This window comes from Athalia rosae, chromosome 3 (genome assembly GCF_917208135.1).
Source record: "Athalia rosae chromosome 3, iyAthRosa1.1, whole genome shotgun sequence".
Classification (NCBI taxonomy): Eukaryota; Metazoa; Arthropoda; class Insecta; order Hymenoptera; family Athaliidae; genus Athalia; species Athalia rosae.
In genome coordinates, this window is record NC_064028.1 from 21,210,029 (window position 1) to 21,221,831 (window position 11,803).

The 11,803-nt window shown below is 34.1% G+C and overlaps 1 protein-coding gene across 2 annotated transcripts; it reads right to left on the reverse strand.

The window, feature by feature from the left end:
• Positions 1-1,840: 1,840 nt before the first annotated feature.
• Positions 1,841-11,652, reverse strand: LOC105690042 (autophagy-related protein 13 homolog). Of its 2 annotated transcripts, none has more exons than XM_012407546.3 (5): positions 7,757-11,652; positions 6,036-6,384; positions 5,668-5,851; positions 4,827-5,151; positions 1,841-4,016 (listed from the first exon to the last, which is right to left on the reverse strand). In XM_012407546.3, exons 1-5 carry the CDS (start codon positions 7,949-7,951, stop codon positions 3,804-3,806), a joined length of 1,266 nt encoding a protein of 421 aa, XP_012262969.2. In that variant the 5' UTR covers positions 7,952-11,652; the 3' UTR covers positions 1,841-3,803. The 2 variants fall into 2 exon arrangements, with proteins under 2 accessions (XP_012262969.2, XP_012262960.2); XM_012407537.3 differs by having other exon boundaries at positions 4,818-5,151.
• Between the last annotated feature and the right edge of the window lie 151 nt (positions 11,653-11,803).

Below are 11,803 nucleotides of genomic sequence, written 5' to 3' on the forward strand. Positions count from 1 at the left end.
GCGACTGATTCTTTGCAGAACTAACTATATGCCTGCCTGTGTATTTATTTATTCAATAAATCGTAGATACAAAGGAAAAGAATGATTTCTAGCTTCAGAACAACGTTTCCGCAGTTTATAATTCAGGCCAAAAAATTTTCTGGGTATCAGGAGAACAGAAAAACCGAGGAGGTATTTCGGAATTCAGAATTTGGTCAAAAATTTTCTGGGTATCAGGAGAACAGGAAAACCGAGGAGGTATTCCGAGACCTGGTGCCTCATCATGTGCATGCGTTCCACCCTGTTTATTCATTCCTAGTATGAAAGAGAGAGCAACTGATGCATTGCATGACTGACTGCATGCATGCCTGTGTCTTTGATCGTTCAATCATGCTTTAAACCGGAAGTGATAATGCAGAGCTCTAGATTGCCGGCCCTGAAAATTGAAAGTTTGCCGAAAAGTGGAGATTTGTATCAGGAGAACAGGAAACCCGAGGAGGTGGTCCGAAACTTGGTGCCTCATCATGTGCATGCATTCAATCCTTCATGATTATTCCTAGTCTGATAGAAAGAGCGACTGAATCTTTGCAGATCTAACTATATGCCTGCCTGTGTATTTATTTATTCAATAAATCGTAGATACAAAGGAAAAGAATGATTTCTAGCTTCAGAACAGCGTTTCCGCAGTTTATAATTCAGGCCAAAAAATTTTCTGGGTATCAGGAGAACAGAAAAACCGAGGAGGTATTTCGGAATTCAGAATTTGGTCAAAAAATTTTCTGGGTATCAGGAGAACAGAAAACCCGTGGAGGTATTCCTAGACATTATGTTGTATCATACTTCTTCACTTGCTCGCTCACTTTCCGTTATTCCAGGACTCTACATGTCAATGAGTGATGGTCCCAGGGGTGTAAGGGTGGAAACAACAGGAAACAACTATTCGCTTCTAAAATAGCTTATCATTTATTCATGAGGTATGCGGGTGGAATACATTCAGCATACATATATTATTTAAATAATTATTAAAAACTTTGTAATATTATTGACAACATGAATAATGTTCATATCAATATTAAAATATTGTCCTAGTAATTCGAATGAATACATTGCGGAAGGACTTATTTGTATATATCAACTATTCGACGCTATGCATATGTATGATAATTATTCTGCAAATTGTAAACCGGCAGGTGTAAGCACATATCCTGTTGCAGGTAAGAAGATGCTCATCAGAAAATGCTGATTCCGGATAAATAGCGCACAGAAATCGGTTTACTATCTTCTACTCAGGATTTTGCGAATCAAACTTGCAAGTTGAAGGAGAGGTAGCAATTTTTCCTCCAGTACAACTCCATCGCTGCAGTCTCGTTCTCTGAGTTGGTTTACCATCGTTTAATTAGAGCATCCTTGTATTCGAAATAAAAAACTGAAACTAAAATAGAGATCGTGCTTATATTATTCATAAAAGACACTGGTATTATCCTACAACACCTTGCCTACATCCTTCTCGTTTTTATGTGGCGCCTACAATTATGCTTCGTACATACGTATACTCGGCGATATTATGAACTCGGTTACCTGCATCTCGGAGGACTCCATACAGCTCTGTGCAACATGGTGCAACTATTCATTCGCTCGGGCAAACCAAGGAAATTTTATTCTACGCTTAGAAGACGCGCATCGAAGAGGACTCGTACCAGATGCTACCGGTAAACTCAAAGGCGATCTATTCTGGGCTGGAATCCTCCAGGACAAAGACCCGACAAGGTATAGTTGAGTTTCATCATATTTCTGCCTGAAACTTATGAGTTATACTGAGCAGAACGGCGGAGGAATGAAACGGACAATAAAAAGCACCAGGAAGCAACATTTGCGAAGCATTTATTGGTTGTACTCATGGTAGTGATAAACAACGAGAACCGTAATCGATAATCAGGATAATGACACACGTGTAAAATAATATATAATTTATAATCTTAATTTTCATAAATTGAATAGAAATAAACATCATCTAGCGTAACTTTGTGTGAAATGTATTGATTAAATATCGGGCAGTAATCATGGTGTATAGTTGAAAGGAAAAATGCCCATCGATGTCAGATTCAAATTACAATCTACGAATATCATTCATCCTTATCATGTATCTAGATAATCGAAATTTGAGAGAAGGGACACTTGAAAAAAAATCTGAACGAAAAGCAATAACTATTTAAATCTGCAGATATCGCATATCGGTTATGAAAAACAACTCATAATTTGACGTGCATTTGTAAACATTGATGTTTACGTCGATGCGTTAATTGTAAACCAGCAATTCTATTTCTATTTCATGGCGCTATCGGGTTACATCAATCCAACGATAAGTTAAAGCTGAAAAAGCAATATTCTTATGTTTCATTAACAGTCTTACTTAACTGATGCATATGTAACAATATTCGTGTAATATATGTATAATATATTCAGTCAATGCCGGCTTTTATATGAAATGTTATTTCCTAATTCAATTAATCAGTTTCAATTGAATAATCGATTCACTTTATCGACTATAGAACAGTTTATAATGATGATGGAGAAGATATTTCTGCCATCAAACACTAACAATGATTTTCGAATTCTCTGAATCCGATGAAAGAATAACTTTATCCACTTGACGTTTATTTATATGTATATATTTACAGATTACCATTTTTATCTTTGTGATAACCTCTTATTAAACATGAATACTAGATAGTTATCCGCGTTTATTGTATATTTCATAATCAACCACTGACTGGTCACGCAAAGAGATTATTGTTTTGTAAAAAATTTGATTAAAAATTAATTTACAATATTATTTTAACGCGATTACAAAAATCACCTGCTCGAAATATATATCATTTACAACATAAATTACATTATCATACTATGTACAGCAATAATTTATGACGAGAAGGAAAGTTAAAAACGACCAAAAAAAATAATTAAATAATACAGTAGAAAAATAAATAGCTTTTTAACAAGCAATAACACAGCTGGGGTTGTTCTTTTTTTTTTCTTCCATCGCACGAAAAAAAGTAAAATAATTTCATTCAAGAATTACGAAAGCGGTTGGCTGGTAGTGACCGGTAGGATAAATATGACGTATCAAATGAAAAAAAAATATATAGATAAAAAAAAGGAAGGTGACTTCGTGATAAGGGAAATTTTTCCCTTATTTATTTTCAAGTTAATAAATAAAAAACTTCTTCTTGACGAAAACCGTTTACCTCATAGTGTCCGCACTCCAATTATTACTCACGTATTATGATCCAGTTATCATAAACCTTTTGATATTTTGTACAAACAATTTCAATTTCGTCATTTTGCTAGTCAAAGATCAGAAATAACGATTTGTTATATGTATGTATATGTTTATACGATTTTTTTAAATCCCTTTTGTCAATTTCAAACCTGTTATCCGACTGACAAGTTTAATAGAAATGATTTTTTTTATCAGAAACTCACCAAAAGTCTAGGCCTCCTATTAGATTATTCAGATTTAGGTAGATCGTAGATGTAAATTATCGCTGAAATGAAGCTGTATCTTAGAATTGCTGTGATAGTAGATTCCAAAAATTCCATAAGTCCGAAATTGACATATTGTGATATTAACGCATGAAACCAATAACTTTCATCAAAGTGAAAACTCTTCATAAATTAAGTTGTGGACTGGATGATAACCACAATAGGAATAGATTGAAATATTTTGAATTATAGCGTAATTACTTGTGGAAGTTAACGGGACCAAGAATTACTATGGATATTCTAACTTTTTTTACTCCTTAAATTTAATTATAATAATAATTTTAATTGTTATTTTCCGTTTGACACAACGACGATAAAATATCTTCGTACTGATGCATATTAGTTTCAAATGTTTCTAGCTGCTGTGTAAGATCACCGACTTGCTCCGCCAGCGTCCTTTCTTCGGTGAAAGCTTGAAGCTGAGGCGCGCTTTGACACTCACGATAAAACGTGCCGAGATCACTGTTAGTATTCGTACCAGCGAACGGAGTTTTCTGCAAATACATTTTTATCGCTGTTATTCATTTATTTATTTCTCTATTATTTTATTCTCTCAATACCGAAAATCATCGAAGCATACGCTAGTTGCAAAACAAAAATGATAAAATATATATTGTTCAACTTATTCTTCGAGTGACAAACAAACTCGACAGGTGCAAATTCAAAATCATATCATTCTACTTCTAATAATGATTCAAAATGTCAGGTATCACTTGCGTAATGATATTTTAGTTGAATGAATATTTTCAAAGTCATTCAAATTACCAATTTTGACTCCATACACAAACTAATTTGACCCACCAAACAAGAGCCCGAAACCTGATGCATTTTAGTAATCTTTAGCAGCCCCATTGGCGACTACTGTTTAGTCATGCAGTACAATGAGTTTACATTTTCTTGGCCAAAGTTTAACGGCATTCCAAGATAATGTTAATGAATTGACTTCCTGTTATGCATATTTGGGATTATACGTACATCACCACCATTCGTGTTATTATTCAGCAATTATTCGTTGCCCGATCAATCAGTGCCCATCTCCCAAATTTTAAACCGGAAGAAAAAATTCTTAAGAACGGTCAAACGATATATTCGCGGAATCATGTAGAAAAAAAAGTATGTTCCTAATGATTTTGCAGGATTGATTCCCTGTGATAAACGAATTCAATTTGATCTAATGTAGCAATCGATCAATGGTATGGTTTGTTCTTTCACACGAGATCATTTGCGTTAATCATTTTTTTTTTTTTTTTTTTTAAAAAAGCAGAACTGTTAATGCAACAAAAATACGTAATTACCAAGTCTACCATAATGAAATCGTCGTTTGCACTCGTCATCGAACAGCTGCTTCGTCTCGATCCATTCTGTGAATTACATTTCGGAGTTGAATTGCCATTCAATGTTTTTTCAGTATTGCCGTTGATGTTATCACTTTGTGGTACAGATCCCGAAACTGGCACATTTGTTGGTTCTGTTTGTGGGGCAGGAGGAGGTGAAGTTTGACGGGGAGTCAATAGAGAACTGAACGGAACATCTGGGATGACCAAGTCCTCCTCGATGACAGTTACAGGTTTGTTGCCAGCAAATGCTCCAACTTTAATGGTATCGCTTAAGGAAGTGTTGTTTTCCTCACTAGAACGACAAAGTAATATCAGTAAATATTAATAGGTCATAAATCAAGATACTCAATCAATCAATCGGATAGTGTATCGAAACTTCAAGTTTACGCTATGGTTACATAATGTATACACTGTTATTTGAAAGTGCAAAAAAAAAGTTTAAAAAATATTACGTAGTTTGCTAATCTCTGAAAATAGTTTCTTGAGATTTAAATATTCCATTGCCCTCTGACCACAAGTGTATTTTTTTTTCTGTTCGAATTATGTAAGAACAAATTTGCGAGTCAAGAGGGATATTTTCAAAAAATGCTTAGTCTGAATTACTGAGTAAACAAGGCTCTGCCAAGGTATGAAATATAAGGTCACAGAAAATACGTCAGAGGCTGTATCAATGATCAGTTCCATAACTATACATGGACCGTAATCGTGAGGGCAAGAAAATACACAGAGATATGGTAGGCCTGTAAACCAGTTTACAGACATAAATAATATCTAGACCTTCAATTACCATCTCTATATTTAAACGAACCTCTGCTGGTAGCGGGCGTGTCTTGGGCTAAGATCAGAGTGAAAGTGATCACTCTTCAACATGATAGAATCCCGACCAGTCTGGGTGGGAGAAATTGTCATTTTTGTCCTATAAGATACGGACAAATGTATAGTCCCCACGGGAGTGTAAAGCTGGCCAACTCTGACATGCTTATAGTTATCACCTGAAATCGTATAAAGTTAGATTGCATAAATATGAGTGACCGAACATTACCATACAAAGAAACACAACTCGTCACTCGTTCAAATTCCCATGATTTACAAGTTCAGAAGCAATAAGAACAAATACATTTATTTCATATGTTTTGGAGTTCCATACAGGGAGAAATACATTTTTGAACATCTTACCCAAAGTGTGAAGCTGTGGTTCTCCCATGTAAATCCGATAGCAAATAACATATGAATCAGGCCCTTGTCTCCGACTTAATTTATAAGCCGGCGTCACCCTGGTCACCGAGAGCAAAGATTTCAGAAGGATACCCATTCTGTTATAGACAGTGTAAGTTACTCTAACAGCAGGATCGCTTTGCTCCGGCAAAACACCTAGACTCCATGTTTCAAGGACCATTGTGTCTCCTTCTATTGTGCGTAGAGAAATTTCAACGCACAGAGGAATTCTTGAATTCACTATTTCACCGCAAAGAGCCCTCTTTGCTTCTGTTAATACTTCCGGTAGGTCTTGGATCGCTAGGTTGAACTGAACAAGCAAAGAGAAAGGCAAACAAGACATTAATAAACCGCAAGTTTTAATGAGGAATTAAGATAAATTCTGATTTGTGTATGTTAAATAGACCTTGATATTAGAACTTCTGTTTTATCTTTTCCCTATTCATAATTGCTGCCCAAAAGAGAAAGGAAAATTTTTACCTTTACCGGGATATTAGGCATGAGAAATTTATGACTTTAGAGAATCATTTGCTGATAAATTCATTGATATAAGTGCAATAGAAGGTTTAAATTTATTGTTATCTACGTAAGTATAGATTGGAACTTTCTCAATATCAGAATCTGGTTACAAAACAAGACGCTAAAACCTCAATGCACGTGATAAATGTACTGCAAAGATAACAAGCTTTACCAACAGTCCAATAAATCTTTTTATTCTTTAGCACAACTCTACTTACAAATGAAAGAGAAAAACTTAATAATAAGAATAGTAATGAATTGATTCTGGCCAAAAGGGCAATGAATCAGGCAATTCAGTTTGTGTGATGACGAAAATGCTACAAGCTTGTTGATTTGTTCAACATAACAAACCAGGGCATCGTGGTGTTATTTATGAGCAAAATGAATATTCGTATTATAAAAAAACAAATAAAAAACTAACAATCATAGTGATAAGACTAGCGCTGTGCACTGTATGCACATTTAAATCTATTAGATTCCTTATATCAGTTAGTGATACATATGAAAAATTAGATACAAGTGAACATAAGCCATGCGTATGTTTGTCTGTGGCAATTTGCCAGTTGTTTGTGCGCTTCTCAATAACATTCATGTACACTCTAGCAAGAGGATGGATCAAATAATTTGCAAAATGAAAATTCTCAAGAACTATGACGGCAGCAATTTCCTACGTTTGTAAAGCTTTTATTTTTATTTCATTGACCATTGAACTAAAGAATTAGAGAATTCATACATCTTAAAATGCTCGAAACAAATATTCAAAGTAAAAAAAAGTGTGCCAAACACTCGAGGCAATAAAAATTCATTGGGTATTCAAAATCATTAAAATATTTAGTACTCTTAAAAAAAACAGACACAGATACAAAACCAAAGTGTATTGAACTCTATCAGCAGCTTGACAAGCACACATGACTTCCTTGTGTGAATGAATTAACTGCTGTTGTATGCTAATTAAAGTGTTAGATTGATGCTAAGGCTAGCGCAATGTTCAGAGTCAAAGCTAAAGAATTGTGCAACGACATAGATTGTCGACAGTTATCCTATATTAATTACTGGTCGCTAAGCGGGCTGACCGATTGATATATCTAACGAAGATATGAGAGGTCAGAAACAGGTACCAGAATTTTGATTGAATAAGTTATTGTGAAACGTGATAAACTTACCCAATCAGTTCCAGAAGAATTTGGTTTGCATTTGGTGTTGACTTTCTCACCTAACCTCGATTGAACGATTATTTGCGCGGCCTTTAGAGCGAGAAACTTAGTGAATTTGTCCAAGTCTTTTTTATCTTGCATGTTTAACTGAACATTGGACATGTTGTTGGGAATACTGCCACAACGATCTAAACACATCTGCATTTTAAATGACACATCACAGAGTCAATGGTAACGTGGAAATCACGTCGTAACATTTCCAAGGGTCTACTGACTGCTGCTGGCTAAAACCAGATTTTTAAAATGTCGTACCTACTTCGGTGCCTACGTGGCTTGAAGTGAGATTTTAAACACAGTTTACGACAAACTAAAACACGTAAAATTAACGCCTTTTAAATCCGATGTATTGTCTTCTGTTATTCCTGTACTGCCAGTGATATGTCAAAAAAAAACTGTCACGTTGAAATTTCTTGCACTGACCGCAAACCACTCCCACGCGTGAAAGGAGAGCCACTGCGCACCAAGTTCTGCGCGGCTTCCATCAAATATCAAAAAAAAAAAGAATATCGCGTTCAAAATTTTAAATTCAATCTAAACTTGCTTCGAAAGTATGAGAAAAGTATTTCTTAATTTCCAGTAATTCAATACAGTGATCCATGAAGACTGGGAACTTGTCATTCAACTTTTGATGATTGCAATGGATTTTATCAGTGAAACGTCAAAAATGAGCTTGACATTATTTATCACACCATAAAAACTAATCTACGACAGTTCAGTTATTTCACAGTTGCGTTTGTGTCAGCTGTAACATTATTAGTAAGGAATGAGACTTGAAAATTATTTATGCGCACTAGGATTACTGATCGTTCATACAAATTATACGCGTTCTATTTATTTTTCACATAAATTAATTTCCTCTTATAAATCCCGTATGATAATTGATAATTATAATTAACGGAAATCACTTATTGATTATAACCGCTATTATTTTCATAATACAATTTATTATAATCCGCTTTAGCAGCGATGAAGTATATTTTTTTCAATTCTTTACCGGTTACAAATAACTCAGATTATGATGGGGTCAATTTTAGTATAAATAATCGAAAACCGATAACCGTTCACCAAATCGGCGCACACTAATTCAGTCGAATGGTATTTGAAAGATATAAAAACTTTATCCATAAAATAAGTACGTGGCATTCGCGATTACAAATTTCGTTGCGTTCTGTACTCTACGATGTTGACGCGACGACTCAGAGTTTCTCATAGCCCAACGACGAGTTTGACGGTTGTATATTTGCTGCAGTAGCAGGGAGTTGGCGGGTAGGGTATAAAATATCGTGGCAAACAACATTCGAGGCCGTTTCTGAATTCTTAGCTCCTCTTCGAGGCTTGCCGGGGGCTCGACGGTGCCTGTTAGAAGTCACGTCTGCACCGTAAAATCCGTTTTGTTGTTAGGTAATAATGGACGATAAATTAGGAGTGTATTTTCTAAGAGACAGACGGACCTGATTCCGTGAATATGTCTATTTTTAAAAATACTCTGAAATAGAATACAATTCCTGTACTGAACTACCTGCACAACGCGACTTGCAGGAATTCAATTCCGTATCCATTTGCCCATACTATCATATAAAATCAAACAAGTTGCGAACCTGCCCTAACAGCAAACAGAAGCTGAGAGCAGCTGCTATGAGGAATGCAACTTTGATAACTAGTGTGACGTGGCATTTCAGAGATTCATTAAAACATTCTACTGTTCATCCACAGACGAGAAAATCCCCGCGGCTACACAATATACATTCAATCTCATTATTCCCAGGCGATCTTTTTATCATTAGATCACGAGATGATCAAAAATCTATTTAATGTTGCTACTCGTAATACGTAAAAAAAAATCTACGAACTATTCAATTATAAGGCAATTATTAATAATCATGTTATATGATATTATACAAATGTACGATGGATGGAACGTGTCTACATTCCATATACTCGTGCATCTTCCTTTCACTGAATATCTGCACCGTCATAAGTTTTATTATACTTTGGTAACATCATTAGTCCCACCATTTTACAGTCGTTAATTTCCAAAATTCTCATCTTGTCACGTAGTTTTTCTTTACAAGGAACGAGTTTTTTCCTTGTCATTAATTATGCAGTACGCACGTGATTTCTAGGTATCAAAAATTGGGTAAAAAAAATTTTAAACATCTCGATAATATCGAGTTAAATTCTCCACGATGATGCAGAATTCGCAAGTCTTGCTATCCGTCGATTTTTTACACATTATTCCTGTTTGAGAAATAAAGGAAAAGAATAAAAGAACCGACGAGTTTTAATCGCAAGAAAGTATCGCCGGTGTTAGTAGCCGAGGCGCCGGCACGCCAACAATTATTATATAAACACGATCCTGATATATTTATTGTTGTTCAACCGATTTTTTCCTCCTTTTTGGTATTTTTTTATTTTCATTTTTCAAGATTACGCAATTCAAGCAGCTCCGCCATTGGACGCGTTGGTCCTATATATTTGAATGAATCGATATAAAAGTTACGTAACCACCACCACCACCAATAGTAATCTCAAATTACCTTACAACAATCGTCACAGAATTTTTACTGAACACAATTTATACGGACACATCCGGATCGATTCGTAATAATTGTTTACATTGAATCGGCATAAATTAATGATTATGAGGAAGAAGGTTTGACGCGAATGGCATATTGTTAGCATTATTACATATAACAGTATACCATCATCGTCAGACAGTTTTATTATAAAATTCACATACGTATGTGCGATGAAAGACAAAAAAAAATTATAGTTATAAAAATAGAACCATGTATTCGCATATACGCGTCTCACGTTACATCGTCGATCTATTTTCAATTATGTAAATTGGCATGAAATTGAATATCCGATAATATTTTTCATTATAATGCAGCGTACGAACTTAATTACACTATAATTGAATTTTCACTTGATAAGAACACATTATTCCAGAAGAGTGGTAGAAATTTTTTTTTTTTGTAATTATTCTACAATTTGTGTACTTAATAAATGAAATAGGAAAGATTAAATTTTATATGTTACTGTAAATCAATTGATTATTTATTCAAATATAATAATAATAATATAGTATAATAATAATAATAATTAATAAAATAACTGTATACACAAAACAGGTATATATCTACATCTGTAAAAACACAACTATCTAAACATCAGGCATATTATACGCCAAGACTGCACGACACTTTCTTCACGGTGCGTGTTACGCTGTAGATTTCTTGCCAGGAAATCTTACGTTTCGAGATACATAATTTATGTGACCCAAAAGGAAAAAGAAAAATAATATATATATATATTTTCAATTTTAATATATATATTAAAATGGAAAAATTGTTGTCTTGACAGCATAACCAATACAATATGGCAGTGTAATTATTGTATTGTCCAACGATCTGCATTATCCGCATAATCTATGATACATGTTACAGTAACAAAATATATGGTATATACATATGAATAATATATATAAATATGTATATGTATATATTTATATCTATATTACCATATATAAAAGTGACTAACGGAAGAACAAGTATGTTAACAACAATAAAACATTGTCACATACAAGTGCAGTGCAGTGTATAGCATATAAAGAAATACCTTACGGAACTTTTGTGAATATATATATACGTGTATATATGTATACATACATGCATATATATCGTATATATATCGTATCTTCGTATTAATTTTTGCCTTTTATCCCTTATTATTATCATTTAGCTTGAACTATTTTATAAATATTTCCTTTTTTTCTAAGATGTTCAAAGTTCAAATACCTGCAGTGAATTACAACCACGTATGTACATACGTATAGGTCATAACATGTGTAATACACGATAGTCTGTAATTCTCCAAGCCTCGTCTATGCAAAAATATACAACATGCACCCTGTCTCTCGAAGTCATATAGATAGATAGATTTCTTCTTTTCCATATCTTTTAATTTTATTTATTATTTCATTTTTTTTTTTTT

Excerpts from the sequence above, each read along its gene's own strand:
- LOC105690042 (XM_012407537.3), bottom strand. The coding sequence starts at position 7,951 with ATGCAGATGTGTTTAGATCGTTGTGGCAGTATTCCCAACAACATGTCC. Across the intron at positions 5,152-5,667 it reads CACGCCCGCTACCAGCAGAG|TGAGGAAAACAACACTTCCT; the intron begins GTTCGTTTAAAT and ends TTGTCGTTCTAG. Across the intron at positions 4,017-4,817 it reads ATTTCATTATGGTAGACTTG|AAAACTCCGTTCGCTGGTAC; the intron begins GTAATTACGTAT and ends ATGTATTTGCAG.